Source organism: Delphinus delphis, chromosome 3, assembly GCF_949987515.2.
Source record: "Delphinus delphis chromosome 3, mDelDel1.2, whole genome shotgun sequence".
Classification (NCBI taxonomy): Eukaryota; Metazoa; Chordata; class Mammalia; order Artiodactyla; family Delphinidae; genus Delphinus; species Delphinus delphis.
Genome location: NC_082685.1, coordinates 46176293 through 46197662, shown reverse-complemented (window position 1 = coordinate 46197662; position 21370 = coordinate 46176293). Strand labels below are relative to the sequence as shown.

General features: G+C 44.4%; 1 protein-coding gene across 1 annotated transcript in view; it reads right to left on the bottom strand.

The window, feature by feature from the left end:
- Positions 1-21370, bottom strand: part of LOC132422004 (proton-coupled amino acid transporter 2-like) — an 80389-nt gene that overhangs the window by 13503 nt on the left and 45516 nt on the right. Inside the window, exons 5-12 of the mRNA XM_060006843.1 lie at positions 19522-19744; positions 13801-13966; positions 10511-10601; positions 9802-9890; positions 9157-9252; positions 5397-5481; positions 1960-2178; positions 255-353 (exon numbers count right to left, since the gene is read on the bottom strand). Coding sequence (XP_059862826.1) covers positions 255-353; positions 1960-2178; positions 5397-5481; positions 9157-9252; positions 9802-9890; positions 10511-10601; positions 13801-13966; positions 19522-19672 — 996 coding nt within the window. The 5' untranslated portion in view covers positions 19673-19744. The remainder of the gene's footprint in view (positions 1-254; positions 354-1959; positions 2179-5396; positions 5482-9156; positions 9253-9801; positions 9891-10510; positions 10602-13800; positions 13967-19521; positions 19745-21370) is intronic.

The window sequence follows — 21370 nt, the reverse complement described above, 5'->3', positions numbered from 1 at the left end:
CCTCCATTTATCTTGATTTTTAAAGATTAATAAAGACATGTTGATATGAAGATAAATGTTTAACAAATGTACTGGGACAGGAATAAAACTCTCCCAACTGCTCTAACCTCTCTGCTATAACCTACTTTCTCCTGCTGGTCCAAAGTGAGGTCAGAGGTTAGTTTCTCCCGTGCACACAGAGCCCAGAGCTCCCAGCTCCTGTTCAGAAGGCCACCCACAGCACCTTGGAAAGTCTACCCCAATTGAAACCTTACCACACCAATGCTTTCAAATGAAAAAACGGCTGTTCCGAAGAAGAGCGAGTAGGTCTTCCAATTTGCTACCAGTGGCAAGTGGCTGGGGTCTGGAATTCCCTATGGGGGAGAGAAATGTGGTAAAGACATTTTCTCTCAAAGCATGTTTGGGATCCCTTAAGAGAAGAGTATTCTGAGAGTAAAGCTGAATTATAAAAAAAATTGAATATCAAGCAATTCAGAAAACTTCACAAGGAAGTAGGCCACAATCAGAGTTGATTTTAACGCTTCCCAATAGCAAAGAGCCAGAGGAAAGAAAGATTAAGGTATTCTCAAAGTACTGAAGGATCAAGGATCTCACAGAGGGAGTCTGGTTTATCAGAATCCTTCAGGAGACAATCTTGCCCACCACAGGTTAGTACTAGCCTAAAGTGCCCAAGAACACTTTTTTTTTTTTTTTGGCGGTACGCGGGCCTCTCACTGTTGTGGCCTCTCCCGTTGCGGAGCACAGGCTCCGGACGCGCAGGCTCAGCGGCCATGGCTCACGGGCCCAGCCGCTCCGCGGCATGTGGGATCTTCCCGGACTGGGGCACGAACCTGCGTCCCCTGCATCGGCAGGCGGACTTTTAACCACTGCGCCACCAGGGAAGCCCCCCAAGAACACTTTGAATGTACCAGTGGTTATAGACGTGGGAAATTACTTTGACTATAGTTACAGTGATATTCTAGGGAGCCCAAAGTAATTCGTTACATATGAAAGTCCCCTTTTCTTCTTCAATGAGCTGTAAACAGAAGAAGAAAAGTGTGTGGAATAAATATTTTATGTACCCTGTGACCTAGTATGTGAAAATAATGACAGAACAATTTCTCTAATTGAGCAACCTCTGGAATAGTCCAAAAATAAATCAGAGGTAGCTATTTCATCGGGAAATTCAATTTTGTAGAATCTATCAATATTGCCTTAAGACTTACCTGTGGTTATCCTAAAATATTTGGCTCATGTCTTATTTTTACTAAATTCCATGGACAAAATAATGTTTTTTTCTTGTGACTTCTGAAAGAGGAAAACATCTGAAAGGTATTAGGCATGCCAAGGGTCTTCTGGATTTAAATTTCTACGTAGGCTTGTCCATTATAAAATGAAAATTAGAAAGGAGAGAAAAGTGGGAAACTGAGGGAAAATGAATATCCATACTCAACTTCAAAGACGTGTGATTTACATCATGATAGATTTGTTTGTGGTCTTTCAAGACTTTCTATTTATACCTCTGTGACTAAATATTAGTTGTTGTTGTTTTCTCTTGAGTTCCCTAGGGGTAATTTTGCAATTACTTGGAATTATAGCTTAGAGGATGTAAGACTAGTTCAATAAGGTTTAGCTGTGGTAGAAAAATCCTGCTTTTTATCTGCCTTTTGCTGCTATCCAACCATTACAGGAATGGTCTGTAGTTAACCAATCAAGATATTTTCCTTGCAAAGCATAATTTTTTTCTAAAACCAGGACTTGACATAAAACGAGTATTGGAGAAGCAACATCAAAGAGGAGATACCCAGAAAAATGAGAGTGCGCAGAGACAGCTTTGTGGAAGAAATGTTACAGTAAAGTGGGCTCTAAGTTGAAGAGGGAAGTGCATATATATCTACCCTCAGGGCTGGCCCCAGGTGTCAGTCTATCATTGATAAAAGGCTCTGCCCACTAGAGGAGTGAGGAGTGTGGTGTGCTAACCTGGATGATGGACTGGGTGATGATGATCAAGCTGACCAGCATGGTGATGTTGGCCAACAGGGAGAAAATGGACAGGGCTCGGAGGTTTCTGACGAACACCAGAAGCACCAGGAAGGGCAGGAAGGCGAGCATGTAGAGTCTCGAGTCCATGGTGGGCGTCAGGATCACTGTCCTGTTGTAATGGCAGTTGTTGGTTGTGCTATTAACCGCTTCCACTACCTGGGAGACGAATGGGAAAAGCAAGGAGAAGATTCGATGAATTTTCTGGCCACATCATTAGCTCAGAGCCTGGCCCATAATCAGACCCCCTCACAAAAAGCTGGCATGTCTCACGTGCCAGGGTCTTAGAGTGAGTTAGAGTGACTTTAGGATTTCTTATTGCAAATCTTCTGCACCATACTTCCTCAAAAGAGGCTGCAGAAATAACTTTAATAAAAAACGAACTTAATAAACATAAATACCTAAACTTAGAGTGGCCATTTGTTAGCTTTTGGCAGCGCAGAATCCATTCCTCCTGATTTTCATTTATTTTTGGCGCATTCTCTCTCACCTGAATACAACCTTGGTGGACTGTAAATCACAATCATGTGGCAGAGCCAAAGCACTGCCTCTGACTCAAGCACAGGCACTCACATCTCTCCCTGGAATGTGAATCTAAATAACAAGCAAAGTGACACAAGGCAGACCTAGAAAAGGGTAAACAGTAATTACAATAGGGAATCCCTGAGGAGACTGCTCATCAATTCTATCGACATGCCCCTAGCTGCCCTGGTTCCTGTTCCTGTCCTTTTCTGAGACCCATTTTTTTTTTTTTAGTTTTCTCTGTCATTTTGGAAGTTAGCTAATATTCTTCCACTAAACTCATTTTCTGCTGAAGTTCCACTGAATCTGTTTCTTTTGCTTATAACCAAAAAAGCTCATCACTTACTGTTTCTTAATTGGACCAATACTGACATTTTGAGTGAGAGAACTCTTCCTTGTGAGCATCTGACCATTCACTGCAGGACATTTAGCATCTCTGGACGCCACCCAGTAAAAGGTATTAGCATCTCCGCGTCACTGCGACAAACAAGGAACACCCCCTGCACGCTGTACAAATACCTCCCAGCAAAGTGGGGGTAGGAGGGAGGGTACCACCCTCCTTTGGAATCAACATGACTTAATGACTACAGTCTTATTGTGCAAGCAACACAGTCCACTGCAGAACAATTAGCAACTAGATTTAAGCAAGAAGAAAATGTAAAATCAATGATAATCTCAGTACCTATGGGTTGCCATGGTAATGCCTTGCAATATATTCATCTGTACATTTTCTATGCAGTATCACAAATTACATGTATTACACGCATCCTTTTTATTTTACAAGACTGAAATTATAGTATACACTCTTATTTTGAAATCTCCTTTCTGGGACTTCCCTGGTGGTGCAGTGGTTAAGTATCCGCCTGCCAATGCAGGGGACATGGGTTCGATCCCTGGTCCAGGAAGATACCACATGCTGTACAGCAACTAAGCCCGTGTGCCACAACTACTGAAGCCTGCATGCCTAGAGCCCTGCACCACAACAAGAGAAGCCACTGCGATGAGAAGCCTGCACACTGCAACGAAGAGTAGCCCCTGCTCACCGCAACTTGAAAAAGACCATGCACAGCAACGAAGACCCAATGCAGCCAAAAATAAATAAATTAATTAATTAAAAAAATAAATAAATCTCCTTTTCATTTAACACATCATGAATACTTAAATAAATCATTGTCTTGTTTTTTTCTGATTCCTCACTACAGTAGGAAAAATACTTGGAACATTAGCCAGGTATTCAAGGCCTTCCATAAATGGACCCATTCAACCGTGAAAGCTCTTCCTCTCCCAAGGCCCACACCTTCTTCTACAACCACTTGTATTGCCTCTCCTGAGCAAGTCCCGTACATTCCTGCCTTCGGGTGTTTATTCCTCCTCCCACCTTGGCTGCCACTACTTCTCCAACCTGCCCTTCAATGCCCAGCTCAGGTGCATCTCCTCAAGGGGGGCTTCTCTTGCTCCAATGATCTCTCCTGCTCCCATACATTTCTGCCCCTTAGTTCACAATTAAGCATCCCCAACCTCAGGGTGTTAGTGGAGTCCTGACCCAACACCGACATATTATATTGATATTTAGCTTTTTATATGTCTTAGAGCACATCCCATTTAGTCTGCAAACTCCTTGAGACAGTGCTTACCTTGTCTCTAGACAGATGATTGATAAAGTTCTGCTAATGTCAGATTGATTTCCAAGCAGCAATCTGGCAATTAAGAGCCTTCAAATCAAATTCCTTGACCCAGTAATTTTACTTAAAAAATACATATACTAAAGTAATAAAGGGTTATACAAAGACTTGTACAGATTATAGTAGAAAAACAGAAAATATCAGATGATAAAAGACTAAGTCATCTGTATGATGGAAAATTATAAAACTATTAAAAATTACACTAAAAAATTTAAGGACATCTAAAAATGCTAATCAGTTAATACTCATTTAAAACCATCCATGAGTGGTTGGATTAAGAATAATTTTGTTTTATTTTAAGAAGCAGTATAGCATAGTGTTTAAAAACTTGAGCTGTGATGTTAAAAAGGCCTGTGTTTTTAACCTTTGTTCTGTGACCATATTTATATACATTATAGAGTTCATAACATCAGTTTTCTCATCTGCAAGATGGGAATAACCATAGTATCTACTCTGATAAGACCATGGAGAGAATTAAATGGGGGAAAACTTATAAAATGATCACTGTACCTGACACATAATAGAAGCTAATTCTGAATTCTTACTATTTTTTTCCTTCTTTTTAATTTTTTGTTTACATTTCCAAGTTTCTGGTATTACTATAAACAGAAAAAGAGCCCTGAAGAATAGTTTTCTTTTTTAAGCTTATTGATTAAGGATAGCCTCTGTTATTACCCACATTATTTTGCTCAAACTGCTCCAAGATAAATATTGGGTTAGATCAGAAGAATTTCTCGGGGACAAAAAAACTGTTAAACCAAGGAGATTAAACAGCTAAAGGTAGATACAGATGGCCCAAAGATTAGGTATTATTCAAAAAGACCTGTATCAGTTTAAGAAGAGTTAAGGATGATTACGTACCAAGGCAGGACGATTGACAAAATCCAAGGTTACTTCCAGCTCAATTTTAAAGACCAACCTTGAGGACAGGTCCAGTTTTAGAGACAACTCTTGGACAAAGGGTACTGTGGATAAAGTAACCACTTACAGAAATCTGCAGATATGTGAACTGGGGGAAGCCTGGGTTCTTTGATAACACTCAGTTTAACTTTCTTCATTGTATGATGAGGATACTAGGGCCCAAAGAGAAGAAGCTATTTGTTGAACAACTAGAAAAAGAGGACCCTCCTTTTCCATGTTCTTTTCCCTCCCACCTTCTCTAGAAGACTCTACCTGCTTTAAATTATCAGCCAGAAACACAATGTACACGCAGCAGAAGCCCATCTGGGTGACTATAAGAAAGAAGCTCACGATACGCCTGAAAGAGAGGAGAGAGAGAAAAAGAAAAAAACTTGTTATAAAAGAAGAGCTGGCTTGTCATTTCCATTTCTGTTCCCAGGGGTTGGTAACCCTCGACCAGCACCCTCGGTCCTGCTACCACAATCAACAATGGGGCAGTAGAAGGGATGTAACAATAGTTCTTTGAAAAACATGTTTCTCAACCACCTCCACACTCTCAACTCAGCAGTGGTAAAATTCTTCATCATCAGGAACCTTGCCCCATACCCAGCTCTGTGTTGATACTAACTGATGTAAGGCAATAGGCACAACTTATTAGCAATCATTAAAATTTTTTCCTACCATGTGCCAGACACCATATTCGGCACTGAAGATACACAGACAAATAACACGTGGTCTTTTCCTCTAGTGGTTTAGAGACTAGTGGGTGAGATGGATAAAAAATAATATGGCGGGACTTCCCTGGTGGCGCAGTGGTTAAGAATCCACCTGCCAATGCAGGGGACATGGGTTCGATTCCTGGTCCAGGAAGATCCCACATGTCGTGGAGCAACAAATCCCGCACGCCACAACTATTGAGCCTGTGCTCTAGAGCCTGCGAGCCACAACTACTGAAGCCTGCACACCTAGAGTCCGTGCTCCACAGCAAGAGAAGCCACCGCAGTGAGAAGCCCGTGCACTGCAACAAAGAGTAGCCCCCACTCGCCGCAACTAGAGAAAGCCCGCATGCAGCAACGAAGACCCAGTGCTGCCAGAAATAAATAAATTAAAAAAATAATAATATGGTACTAAGGGCCATGGTAAAAAGGGCATTTTATCCGAATTAAAGAGCAGACAGCCTTCTTAGAAAAAACCAATACCTGAGCGGGAGTCCCTTGGGAAGAGGAAGAAAGAGAGTGAGAGAAGAAAAAAGGAATAAAGAGGAGGGGCAGATGGTGAAGAAGTAGTGAGGAAAAAGCATTTCAGCAGAGGGATTAGGCAGATTTCTCTAGCTGCCATGTGGAGAGTCCATTGGAGCGGGCAAGACTGAGGATGGGAAGACCAGATAATGGAGGTGAAAGATGGCAGCCACCTGGACAAAGACGTAGCTGTTAGGGTGAGAGAACTGAAAGCATTTTAAGAGATACTAGGGAACTAGAATTTACAGAACCTGGTGACTACCTACATCTAGGGGAAGGAAAAAGGAAGTGACTTAAGGTGAGTGACAAGTTTTTAGCTTGGACAACAAAATGAACTGGAAAACTCAGAAGGAAGAACAGGTTTTACGGGAAGAGGAAGAAATAGCACATTCAGTACCTGTATTGTTGAGCTTGAGGTTCCTACAGGAGACATTCAGGAGACAACCATATATTGGGGTCTGGAAATGTTGATTTGTCAGTGATGGATAAAGCCTTGAGAAGGCAAATTAGCGTTGGAAAGTGTGCAGAGTGAGAAGAGAAGGCAGCATTCCAAACCCTAGAGAACACCAACATTTAAAGGGAGGACAGAAACAAAGAAGCCTGCAAAGCAATGACCAGAGAGGTAGGTGGGAAACTAGGATGAAAAAGGGTTTAACAGAAGCCAAGTGAAGAGAGAATGTCTGAAGAAGAGAACAGTCAATTGTACCCACTGCTGCTGAGAGGTTCTCTAGGGCAAAGAAGGTACAATAGGGAGGTCCTTTAGGACATTGATGGAAAGGACTTCAGTAGAAGTATAGGACAGGAAAGCCAGGTGATCCATGAAGGAGGTGTGAATGGGGTGTATGGATGTAAAATTAGAGGGTGGGCTATTCTTTCATAAAGCTAGAGTGTGAGTTCCAGTCTTGAAGGTGCCCGTTTTGTTCATCATAGTAAACCCACTGCCTAAAGCACTTCCTGACACACTGCAGGTATTCATAGATATCTGTTGAATAATCAGATAATAAATATGAGATAGAGGACGGTGTAAGGTCCAGGAGGCTTTATTAATTTATTTTATTATTTTTAAGATGGAGATACATGAACACATTTCAATGTTGAGAGGAAGAGCCCATAGTTCAAAAAAGAAGTTCAAGTTATAGGAGAGGAGATAATTAGTGAAGTGAAATTCCTAAATAGAGCAGGAAAATCTACCTTACATGCCCAACAATAGGTAGAAGGATCTGACGCATTGCGACAGGCAAAAGCCACCTCTTGGGTCACACAATTGGGAAAATACTAGAAATCATCCCATAGCCTTCCTAGTCTGCTCATAGGCTGAATTTATTAATTCAGTATGTGAATGGGCTTTGGGTCAAGAGACGTGCCAGACCCATGATGCTCATGAGCAAGGCACGCCTCAGGTAGTGCAGTTTGGGGCATCACAGTTCAAGAGAGACTTTGATAATCTAGAGGTGAGTAGAAAAGAGTAGACAGACAGGGTGGGGAGAGGTGGGAAAACAAAGACAAAATGGTAGATTTAGTCCCAAGTACCAGGAGACAGAAGGCGTTGATCGTTTCCATCATCTCCAAAAGCAAAAAAGTGGAGGTTGCAGGAGGTAGACTTCAGCTCACCAAGGAACCCTCAACGTCTTGGTCTTTTTCTCTCTTTTCTTCTCACTATATACTCTCTCCCTAAGAGACCTCTTCTGTCCCCTGGCATCATAGCTGATGACTTCAGTGTCTCCTGCATGAAGACAGGTTCAAACCTATACATATAACTACCCACTTGACATCTCTGCTTGAATACGCGAAACAGAAGTCATCAGAAGCCTGAGTCAACCTCGACTCTTTCTTTCCTTTCCCCACAACCCTGGGGCCCAAATCATGACCAAATTCACTTTTCTCCATCCCCACTGCCACCAGCTTGGACCCAGCCATCACTGTCACCTGCCTGGACATTGTCAACAGCCTCTTCATGGGTCTAAGTCTATTCTTGCTCCCTTACAATCTCTTCTCCTTACAGAAGCCAGACAGATCTTCAGACAATGCAAATATGATTAAAACAGGAAAGCCTCTGATTAAAACCCTCCAATGGTTTCCTGGATGCTTTTAAGAAAAGAACAAGACCTTGAAGAGGGTCTAAAATGTACAACTTGTTTGGCCCCTTGGATCCTTCTTCAGCATCATCTCCCTATCTGCCCTCAAGCTACCTGGTCGTTCTTTACCCTGAAACTGTCACATACTCCCTCTTGCTTCAGGACCTCATAGCTTGCTCCTCTTCCTGGAAGGCCCTTCAGTCTCCTGCCCACTTTTCCCTAGGTAATTCCTCATTCCTAAGAATGCCTTCCTTCAGAACTCATCTCAACTGTTCCATCCTAGGAAGCCTACCTGAACCTCCGTACATCTCCTTACCTACTTGGTAGCAACTAGTACTTCTTTCCTTCATGGTACTTATCCCAGTGGCTATTAAGTAACTGTGTCCTAAACTGTTTAAGGTCTGTGTTTCCCATTGGACTATGGATTCTGCACAGGCAAAGCTTTGTTTGCCTTGTTCCCCACAGTATTTCTAGGGCCTGGTACACAGTCGCAACTAGATAAATGTGGTTTAATGAAAAAGTGAATGATATTCAAGTTGCATAGCAAAGGAATGAGAACCCTGTATATACAAGGAGTGGGGCTGGATCAGGAAGACTGCCATTGAATCCCTTTCATGTGAAGTCCAGTGTTCTGTGTTATACGAGCCAACTGTCCAGGGAAGAGAGCATCCCTGACAGCCACATGTCTTCCCTACTTTGGGCAAAGCAAAAACAAGGTACCTTCCCCAGTGTGCGTGGTTCCGGAGCCAGGTGCTGGGGCTGGCTTCTAGTCCATGCATCACCGTATCCCCGTAGTCCATAAAGGGCTTGTTAAGTCTGCAGGAGAGACTGCATACAGTTACCAAGAGGCAGTTTAAATTAAGTTAATATACTGAAAAGTCAGGAGACACATAGCAAGACAGAACCCAGCTAGAACGGAAAGAACACTGGGGCAGAAACCCAAGTTCTAGTTCAGGTTTTGACACCTGGTGGTATTTCCTCGGTGGCTTGTTTTCCTTACCTGTCAAGTGGGATGGTGACTATATAACATGGGTAATAATACACACCTCGCATGGGTACAGTAGTTCTCATACCCTTGATCCCATTGGATCCTCATGACAATTCTCCGAGGCAGGGTTAGGCATGGATTGTTTATGCCCAATTTATAGATGAGCCAAGCAGATAAGCACAATGGCCTGATTGAGATCACCTAATGAGTCATGTGGTAGAGCTGCATTTAGGTCCCTGCCCCAAATGCTTTTCTCTTTTTCTTGGCCTTGTTGGAAGAAATTAAGAAGTGAACTCTTGTTATATGTGGGATGCTTCTGGGATGTCCCTGAGAACCAAGTACCAAAGGAAGTGACAAGAGGACGGTGTTTTCCTCACCTGTGGCAGAAGCGCTGGGCACACCTGACCAAGATGTGCATACAGTGGCAGGAGATGAAGCCCATGGCCAGCAAACTGAGAGGGCCCACCTGGAGGAAGGGCCAAGGGGCAAGGGAAGAGAGAAGAGAATGGACTTGTGAATAACTCGGCCAGGAGAGATTTGGTAGTGCAGATAATATTCCAAACTCAAAGAATTTTCTAGCAAACTGGTTTGCAAACCCTTTTCAGCAGTAACAGCGATTCTTTCTTTTCTTTTTCCTTTCTTGCAGTATACTTGACTTACAATGTTATCTATTCTTGCAAAGATGCTCTCAAGTCGTACTCTGGGAAAGTGCAAAAGGCAATCACAATGGGGTATTGTGGAAGGAGTAAGGGCTCAGAATTGCGGTCCTTAGTGGCCTCTGAGGTGCCCCTGAGAGCGAGTGCTCTAGAGAGCACAGCTGGAAAACTAGTCATAGTCCAACGCTTGCATTCCACAGGGGAGGAAGCTGAGGCCCGGACAGTGGACAACTGACTTGCTGAGGCCACTCAGAGTCTGTGGCAGGGTCAGAACTCAAACCTAGGCTAGATATCTAGACTCCAAGTCTGGACCAAGCTGCCTTTCAGAAAGATTGCTCACTGTAGGCTACTAAAAACCTTTAGAGGCTGTCCTCCTACCTCCTTGCTACCATCCAGTTGTACTGGCCCCACCTGTGGCAGCCCCTCTTACCAGGATGCCTGCATTCTTCATAGCCAGGGGTAGTCCCAGGACCCCTGTGCCTATGTTACCTTTCACCAGGTGAACCAAGGCCTGGAATGCTCTAAAGGAGAGGAAAAAGACATGAGCATATGGGTGTGCAGAGGTGAGGAGATCCAACAGGCATTCTGTCCCAGCGTGCCCACACCTGAGCTGAGCTGGATAGGTGGGCTCCTGGTTGTCTTTCAGTCTCCACGGCCTTTGCTGGCACTCTGGGTCTCGTGTAGGATGACCAACCATCCCAGTTTGCCCAGAACTGTCCTGGTTTTATCAGCTAACACTCGATATATGCCATTAGAACACTTACTATATAACAGACATTATGCTAAGGATTACATGTATTATCTCATTTAATCCTCTTGTCAAGACAAGGAAGCAGGTTATTGCCCTTATTTTGCAGATGAGGAAACTGAGGAATAGAGATTTTTAAAAAATGACTTACCTAAGGATATATTGGGGAGCCAGAATTTGAACCCAGAACTGCCTCAGAGTCTTTGTTCTTCATCCCACTTTTACTGGACTGCCTCCCGGAAAGGAGCCCAGAGAGATGGGTTAAAGGGACAGCCCCATTTCATAATTGAGGCAAATAAGGCTCAGAGAGGGCAGCGAACAGCCCAAGGTCATAATACTGGTAGCAGATATAGGACTGAACTCAGAGAAAAGGAGAAAGGGCAGGCAGCAAAGAGAAATCATTGTGACTAATGAAGAGGTCAAATGACTTGGTCCCCAGATGGGGTCTGTTGGGACAGGGTTGTTTAGGGTTTGGGCTCCAGAGGGATTTTTTTTTTCCCTCAGGTCAGGACATCAAACTGGGGAATGGCAAGTCTCCTACCTCCGGCAAAAACAAAACCCAACACTCAGACTTTTAAGACAGATGTGAAGGTGGTCCAGAAGACAAGGTCTAAGCCAGCCGGGGTAAAGTTCTAGGGAGGTATCCTCTCTGGTGGTGAATTAACTAAACAACCTACTTTTACACCTCTTTTTACCTGGACAAGGTTTAACTGAGTATCGGGTTAACATTTATAACTTGAGAAACCTTGGAAATTCCCCATGACAGCCTTCCAAGTGAAGAGACTTACTATGAAGAACAGCAGAGGTATTATGGAAGGAGCCTGGTCTCTGGGGTTGGGCAAACCAGGGATTAAAACCCGAGGCTGCACTTCCCTGGTGATCCAGTGGTTAAGACTCCACGCCTCTACTTCAGGGGCATGGGTTTGATCTATTACTTAACTAGCTGTGTTATCTTGGGCAACATGTCCACTTTGCTGAGCCTCTATGAATGTCAGGAGGAATATTTTTGGAAGAACTGCCTCAAACATTCAGGGATTAATATAAATGTTCTTTATATTAATCCCTGAATCCTCTAGCTTCCTGAGGACCTGCCCATTTATTTGTTAAGGGTTAAAGAGAAAAACTGTGGGAGAAAGAGGGTGGAGAGTCTCTGCGTCCCTTTCTCTCTCCCTGTGGGTGTCAACATCGCTGATTGAGCACTGCACCCCACGGCCCTCCAATGATGGACTTGTTTTGCAACTAGGGTCAAAGGGTCACTTGGAACTTTCTAACTAAAGGACTTAGGAAATCTGAATTTAACTCTGGGCCACTCAGACAACTTAATAATGTGGTGAGTTGTGCAAAGCACCGGGCTGGGAGGCAGGAGACCTGGGTTCTAGCCTTAACTCCTTTGGTGACTTCGGAACGTCACTGTAGTCACAGAAGTCGGCTTACAGGCACTAAGCTTGGGGGCTTCCTGCACAAATTGTCTTTGCAGCCACCCTGGGAAGGAGCCAACTGTTATCTCACAGGGGAGAAACTAGAGTACTACGTTCTATCACTTGCTCAGGCTGGTAAGTAGCTAAAGTGGGAATTCAAACCCCAGTGAGCTAACTCCATAGGTACCATGCTTACCCAACCTGTTTATTACCTCCCTCCAAGCCAGGAGCTAGTTCTGACTTGCTTTCTTTCTTTGATTCTTAAGTAGCTAAAGTTGCCATCAAACCATATCTTATTGGGTTGGCCGAAAATTTCGTTCGGGTTTTTCCATAAGATGTCACTATTCCAACCCAACCGTTCAGGACTGGTTCCCTCAAGGCCTCCGATGGAGAAATAGCCCACCTCAGCAGTGGATGGCCCCAAGGCCTGGAGATCTCACTCTCAGGATCCTGAATTCTTAGCAACCCTGGGGGACTAGTCCTGGGGCAAGTGAACCCGGTCACAACGTCAGTCATTGTGTCCATCCCTGAATGGTCCCACAGGGTGGGAGTGGGAGGAGCTTTGCCTGCCTCTTTCTCCCTCTTTGCTGCACACTCTCCCCCGATCCACACAACACTCAACCTTTCAGATGTAACTGCCACAGGCAACCTCCTTAAATTCACAATGTGTCCCCATTTTGCATATGGGGAAAACTGAAGCTTCGAGAAAGAAGGAGCAGACTCACACCTTGGATGTAAGTGACCTTTCTACTACACCGACAGGGTCAACATTTCTGTCATCAAGCTGCGGAATCTGACCATCACGCCAGCCAGTCGCCCCACCCATTTTCCTCAGTGAACTAGCCACGCTGCTTGAATGGTGGAGGCGAAGGGAGCTGGAGCTTGGCTTTCCTGCCGAAACTCTTTCAGTACACCCCTCCTTATCACGGTCTGAAAGCCTCATGAGTGACCCCCCCCACTTCCCCCCAAACATACCCCAGGGAGGTGGAAGAAACTACACTGTTCTTCATACTGTGCTTTTGATGTTGTCACTGCAGTTGTCAATGGAAGTACAGGCCCGGGTAACTGCAGGAAGGAGGCAATGCTTGGTTGTCTGTGGTCTTAGCTCAAGTGTCACCTTCTCCACCAAGAGGCTGGGGATTCTGCCCCTCTCCCGGACATTATCAGGACTGGCCAGGAGCAAAACTGACTCTAGGGCTATACTTCAATTAAAAAGAAACAAACAGACAGACAGACAGACTCTAGGGCCAGCACTGGAGTCCAGCCCCCATCCTGCCAATGAGCCAGTGCGTGGCCTGGGGTAACTTGCCTTAGTTTCCCCACCTGCACATGCTGGGGGCTACATCACTCTATTCTAAGGGCTTTCTGACAGTCTCTCCTCCTGCCCCTTTACGTTCTCAAGTTGACTCAGTCTCTGACTGTACCTTTTGCAGCTCTGGTTTCCCCAAGGCTGCATGATGGGTTGGGGGTCAGACACACCCGCCTCAGGGTTTTTGCCACTGCAAGCTTCCAGGCTGGAAGGCAGAACTGGGGATGGCAGAAAAGAGCACTCACGTTATGCCCTTGGTCGTTTCCAAGTCCGGCGACTCAGAAGGGCTTCCATCCAAGAAACTGGAATCCTTGTTCTGCAACTTCTTGGCACTTTCGGAAGAGGGCTTGAGGTCCAGTTTGAGGTCAACAGCTCCCTGGGGACCCCCGGCACTCTTTGTCATGGACATGGCTGTTCACAAAGAGAGGGCTCCCGGTGATGGTGGGGTCTGCACTGAGCAGGAAGGTGTCCAGTCAGGTGCAAACCCCAGCTCAGCGGCAGCTTGTGCCCTTAGCAGGCGCTGGCCAAGCGGGAACGAGGCCCCGCCCACCTCCGCCGGAGGGTGCGCCTCCTGCCCCGAAGAAGCCCAGTGGAAGAGGAGCAATGGCCAGGAGGAGGAGGAGAGGAGGGGAGGGCACTGCGGAGGGAGTCATCCCCGCTTACCTAGCAACAGTAACGGCAACAGCGACTACGACACTGATCATTTTGATAACTACTATTTATTAATCACTTCACTAAGGGATAGATGCTCTTCTAAGTGCTTTACCTATATTTTCTCACTTAGTCCTATAAATTAACTAATGAGGAAATCAGGCTCTGAACTAAAGGGACCTGCCTAAGGTCACATAGCTAAAAAAGTGACAGAGTAGGGAGGAGAGCCCAACGCGTCAGGCTTTTTAGCCAATAACCTATTTCTACATCCAAGAGAATATCTATCCCGCCCTGCCACCTCCGTTGGGGCAGGGGCTCCGCTTCTCACTGGCTGCATGCCTGCTCTAAGGCATCCTTCTGGGAGCTCCCTTTCTTAAGCTGGAAAAAAAGGAGCACTTACTCACCTCGAACTGCTTCTTAGCTTCTGTGAGGCTCCAGGGAGAGAGGAGTGGGGATTCTTTTGCAAAGGGATGGAGAGGCAGAGATTGTTCAACCCTTAGCCCAGCGCTGGCCTCAGGAGGGGGTGTGAGTTGCCTAAGGTCACATGTGGCAGTCAGGACAGAACTCTGCAGCTAAAGAAGGCTTTGGAGGTTTCCGTTCTCTGTCATTATCTCTGCTTCAGTGACAGATGAATGGGCCAAAATTTCCTCCTCCCTCAAAATCATAGCATTTACTCAGGACACACCATTCCCCACGTCATCATCTCATGTGCCACGAGCTTTATTTAAATGGTCTCACAGCTAACTGGTAGCATTCAGGACAGATTTGTCTGGGCCCCTCCCTCACACGGGACCCTTTCCAAGGTCCTACATGCAATTTTGAATTTGTAATTTTGTGTTCTTTTTCTTAAAGAGGCGCTCTCCACCCCTTACTGCTACCCCCAATCCCCTTCCCAGTGGTATAAGCTTCAGACTCCACAAAGCCTGTCTACTTCTCTGGGTAGCACTGTTATTTTGTTTTTACAGATGTGGAAACTGAGGCTCAGGGAAGTAAAGAATAGCTTGCCCAAGGCCGCAGCAAATCCTCTGCAGAGCCCAAACTCTACCCTAGTCAGATCTTTCTATCTCTGAAGGCTGAGGCTTTGACCACTACACTGACCTATTGGTTTGAATCCTTGCCCCACTCTTCAAGTTTCTTGCCCTGAATCAACTGAAACACTCACTGTGGTTTGAGAAACATCCTCTATTCCCTTGTCCAGCACCATTTACGTGGCAGTATTCCTGGCCTGTGGGGCGGCAGAGATTCCATAATGTGATGTTTATCTCAGATCTCATCCACCGATAGTTCTTTATTCTTGTTCAGGCAACAAGATCAGTAAATAAGATTGTCTTGAGATGTTCAGATATAAGAATAGTTCTTGGGGGCTTCCTTGGTGGCACAGTGGTTGAGAGTCCGCCTGCAGATGCAGGGGACGCGGGTTCGTGCCCCGGTCCGGGAGGATCCCACATGCCGCAGAGCGGCTGGGCCCGTGAGCCATAGTCGCTGAGCCTGCACGTCCGGAGCCTGTGCTCCGCAAAGGGAGAGGCCACAACAGTGAGAGGCCCACGTACCGCAAAAGAAAAAAAAAAAAAAAAAGAATAGTTCTTGGGACTTCCCTGGTTGCCCAGTGGTTTGGACTTGGCGCTTTCACTGTGGTGGTGGCCCCAGCTTCAATCCCTGGTCAGGGAACTAAGATTCCACAAGCCATGTGGTGTGGCCAAAAAAAAAAAAAAATACTAGTTCTTGCTTTCCTCTCCAGGTTTGGAGAAGAACCCTGAGTTAATCTTCAAGCTTTTGGGAACAGGGCTGCTGGAATATTAGAATTTGGCTGGGGCCCTTCCCAGATATCATCACCTACAAGAAAACCTGCGGGGCACTGCCTGCAGACTTCCAGCTTGTTGTACCACCTGTCAGCAGGCAAGAGGGATTCTTCCAGGACGAGAGCCTCCAAAATAAGCCCATCTAGCACCGGTCCAGGCATCTGTAGCTCTGGGTTCCACTACAGCTCTACCATTGTGATCCTGGGAAAGGTACTGCTCCCCTTTCCCCCCTGGTGAAATAGGTACTAGATTATAGAGGGCCTCCAAGGGACTGAGGACCCCAGGGCCTGTGCTTTTCATTCCCACTGGATGCTGAGACGCAGGTCCAGCTCCTCTTGGGTTGGGGCACATACAACTTATGTGAGGACAGCCTGAACTGCCTGACCTCTCCATAGAAGGTGGAACAAATGGGATTTAAGTAATGAGAATCTTTATGACCCTTTAAAGTAAACAGAGAACCTTGTGTTTTTTATTCTTTTACCGCAGTTTGGAAAGTTGGTGTGTTATCAGAATCACCTGGGGAGATAGTAAAGCACACAGAGACCCAGACTTATTGAAGTAGGGAGAATTCGAGCCTTTCTATTTTTACCAAGTTCCCCAGGTGGTTCTGACACTGACCAGAGTTTGAGTTCCACTACTCTATGGCCTAGGAAGAATTGCCCCTCTTTAATAGATTAGAGAACTGAGGCAGACAGCCGGGGAATGCTTTGCCTGAGGTTGTACTGAGTTGGCCAAAAAGTTCGGATTCCTGTAAGATGTTACGGAAAAACCTGAATGAACTTTTTGGCCAACCCAATATAATCTGGTGGAAATGAACACAAGTACTCTTTTGGGCTGGAAGTTAGGGACTTCAAAAACAACAATGAAACCAATACTCAGGTGGAATTTATTACCCCATCCTTGTTTCCTCAGCCACCTTTTCATAGCCTGTGGTTGTTTACTATGGCTCTCCTGTTGCCTAGATAAAAATGATAATACACTCACATGTGCCTAGCTCTAGACTAAGTGTGTTACATAAGGTAGGCACTCTTATTATCCTCATTAGATGAGGAAACCGAGGCTCAGAAAAGTTTACTTCACTTGCCTAAAGGCAGGGCTCTGATTTGAATCCAAGTCTCTGAAGCTGTAGTTTAGTTATTCCCATGTTCCCTTATATCCCTAGTGCATAGTAGAAACTCTAGAATTAAAACAAAACAAAACAAAACAAAACAAAACCCTCCCATGTACATAGTTTATGTGGTTCAAGACTTTGGGGTTTCATGCATCAATCAAATTTCCAAATGAATTTTAGGGCCTGCCATTCCAGTTCTGCAAGGATTAGGCCATTAGCCACTGCAGTCGCCCACTGACAGTTCACCCTGAAGGAAATTCAGGAAGCATTCTATGCTTTGACTGGCTCTAGATAGTTAAAATGCATATCTAAAGAATAATTTCAATGAACTCAGATGCTTGCATCTTCCCATACAAAGAAAAACACTAAAATTGTTAGCTTGAGATGTGTGTTCTTTGTGATTATCTTTTGATGCTTGACTATGTGTTTTTTTGTTTTTCCAGCAGAAAAACTCATATATCCTGGCGCCTCCCTTATCTCTTTGGATAAGATACCTCAGAGGTATCTGAGAGGCTGTCTCTTGGGCTACAGTCCTCAGTAAGGTCCCTGAATAAAACTTAACTTGCAACTTTTACGTTGTGCATTTTTTCTTTCAGTCAACAGTTTTGGTGACCATGAAAGGATTCAGAGAAGACTTTTCTCCTTTGAACTCTATGAGGGGCCAGAGTCTTGGTACTAGCAAACGCCCCTTGTGCCTGTCTGCCTCGTCAGTGATTCCAGATGAATTTGGTTGAGTCTCTCCCGGGTCCTGGATCTCCCGTTATTGGCTGATGATCCTAAGTTTTATTTGGTGGTGGATAAACCCCTCCCTGTGAGGAGTAGGTCTTCCTTGAACTTAGTTTCAAGAAGAGGTACCTGGGTTGCCCCAGTTGAAAAACAATGAGTAGGTTCAGACTGAGTGATTAGGTAGGAGACTGGCCTGTTATTTTCCCTCGAATTGGTTACTTTAATTGAGTTTGTCAGAATAAAAGTAAAAATGTTACATGAGAGTTTTCAGCTCTGAAGAAGAAAAGGGACATCTCCTCCTGGCCAGCAATGGCTTTCTCAGGCAACTGAGAAACTTGCAGGAGTGGTGGAGGCAAGTCCTCATACCAGGTAGCAGTCCCATAGGGAAACCCAGTTATTTAATTTAAAAAACTTGCTCCTCTGGGGAACCACGTATAAGAGCTGGCCACTCAGTGATCTGAGCAACCACGGAGGTCTTAGATTGCCAAAGGGAAAAGTCAAGACATGTAAAAGAGCTGAAACGACTCTAGGGTGACACCTAGAGGAGTTAAGCTCACAGACAGCACCTTGGCCCACCACACAATCATCTGTAGCAGTTCATCCTGACAAACCAACCCAGAATGGGAAACAAACATTTCAAAATAAAAAAAAAAGAAGCAACAGATTGCCAACCTCCAGCTAACACCCCAGCTTGGTTCATGTATGCTACCTGTGAAAATTATACTTACAAATGCTTACTTAATTGGGGAAAATATACTAAAGGAAACCTCAACCTAAAATGGCCAAATTGGGGCTCTTTTCACGTTCCAAAATTAATTTTTGTGTGTGTGTCTACAGTTAAAGAGCAGACTGAATGGAATGCTTATTTTGATTGGTATTTAAAAACTTCTGGAAGAGGAAATGATAAACTAACTTCTTTGTAGGAAACCAACCAAAAAATTGCTTGAAACAACATCAGAATTTTTAAAAAGTTGCTAATGTTAACCATGCCTCACTCTCTGCTCCTCCCTCATATCCTCTTTTATATGAACTGCCTGATCCAGATGCCATCTCTCTCTCTCTCTTTCATCACCTTTGCCTCCTGCTGCTTCCTCTTTCCCCAGTAAAGGAGACACTTGCACTTCTCTCCCCATGCCTTTAAGATGTAAATGTTCTAACTGATCTTTTTAGGCATTTTGTTCTGTGTTTGGAGAGCTTGGTCTCTGCCGTCCAGAACGTACACATACATTTGGCAGTCAGTCAAATAGACTGGGATTCTGAGCAGTCTCTTTAACTGTGCCAATTTCCAGGGAAATTTATCAGAAGGGGTCCCAGCCCATAAGGAGCCTTTGTCATCTCCGCCTTTGTTGCATCGCCTCTACAATGCAGGCCTTTACTTTCTTAGACTATTTTGGGGAGTAAACTTTCTGGATCTTTGTGAAGGCTGCATCTGTAACAGGGAAGAGCCAATTCTGAATCCATGTTGGATCTGTTTGTTTTACTTTAACTTTTCACTGCTTTTGTTATTATAATCACTGTCTAAGGCTGTAAGCATCCTGCCACAGGGTACCAAAGTGTCTTTGCTCAGCTCACAGAGACATTTTGACCCTACCCACCTGCGAATGGCTGCAGAAAAGAAGAAATTAACAGATCCCCTCCTATTTTGCAAGATAAATGGCCTTTTTACTTTATTTCCTCACCTCTTCTCCCTCTCTGTTCTATAAAAGAAACTGGCGGGCTTCCCTGGTGGCGCAGTGGTTGAGAGTTCGCCTGCAGATGCAGGGGACACGGGGTCGTGCCCCGGTCCGGGAAGATCCCACATGCCGCAGAGCAGCTGGGCCCATGAGCCATGGCCACTGAGCCTGCGCATCCGGAGCCTGTGCTCTGCAACGGGAGAGGCCACAACAGTGAGAGGCCCACGTACTGCAAAAAAAAAAAAAAAAAAGAAAGAAACTGGCATCCAGACCCTGATAAGATGGTTTTGGGGGACCCTAGTCTGCCATCTTCTCGGTCTGCCAGTTTTCCAAATAAAGTCGCTATTCCTTGCCTCAACACCTCGTCTCCTGATGTATTGGCCTGTCGTGTGGCGAGCAGAGAGAGCCTGGACTCGGTAACACATCCTCTGAATTCTCTCTTGAGGATGACTCTTGTGTCGTCTTGGTTTGAGTTGCTATTAAAATACTACTCATCGATGGCCAGACAATGGACCCTTTAAGTTGGAGAAACTTCTAAATTGGTAAATTTTTAGAGAGTTCTCTTATAAATAGCTGTTTTATTGGTACCATGGAAAGACCAAATTAGAAGCTAATCTTAAGAACACCCTTAATTTAAAACAAATTAAACAAACAAAAAGTGGTTTAGGAAGCCTTATTTGTGGTCTTGGCTTCCCTTCAATGGGTCTTAGAGATGCTAATAAAAATATTAGATTAATTAATGTTAATTAAGTTGATTAACAAAGAAGAAGCTGAGGAGAAAGTCAAGAGCCTTCTCCCCAAAAAGGTGGAAATTTTAAAAGTACTCCTCCCAACAGGACAGAAATCTTTACATGGTTATTAAGCAGTGGGATAAATAAAATGAATTGATGGGATTAAAACAAAGGTTTTGATACAACACCACCTAAAGTTGGATGAGCCAAAGAGACCCTATTAGCATTCCCCCCCAACATTAAAGGGACCCAAACAGGTCTGCTCTATTTACCCCAGTTCAAAAAAATTTATAAGGCTGGAAGAAAATTACACTGAGATACTTGAGCAGCAATTGTTTGGGGCAACAGTTAGATCAATTAATCAAGTTACAAGATTGACAAAAGGGCCTGAGTCCCTTGGCTCAACCCATCACTGTGGACCCCAAAGCCTTTTACACAAAAATGGATAAAATGGCCAGGGGATAAAAATGAAAGTTTCTGAGACTCCTTGTAAGACCAAGTCTTGTTAATGGGTCCTAATGGAAGCTAAAGTTAAAGGTATAAGAGTTAATAGGATTGAGATGAAAGTTGATAAAAATTGATGGGCTTTATATAAATGGTTACATCTCTTTTGCCTAATTATATTGTGGGATAGACATTATGTCTCACTGGGGAATACTTGCACAATATTCCTGGTACTAGAAGACAAGGCGTATAAATCTGCCCCCCAATCAATATTAATTAAAATACTAAAAGAAACGAAGAGAGTTACCAGAGTCCACACAATATGAAGTAAAAACTGGGGGCTAATATTCAGGGGATAATAAAAGCAATAATGGAGACTTTTTTCCCCTAGGGTAAATTGCTCTGGGTTTAACTTGTGCACTCAGAAAGTGGGCCTTTGTTGAATGCTTTGTGCGAACTTCTGGAAACATAATAAATTGAATCCTAAAGTTCTAGAATGCAGAGCCCTTGATTTTCAGTTTAGTGGGAAATATACTTGCTGATATTAAAAAAAAAATCAAATTAAGGCAAATGTAGTCTAGCAAATCAATCTTCTGATATAATTTAGGTGGCAGACCAGTTCTTTGGGGGAATTAAAAGCAGGTATCTTTGTCTTGCAAATCTATACAAATCAGAAATGT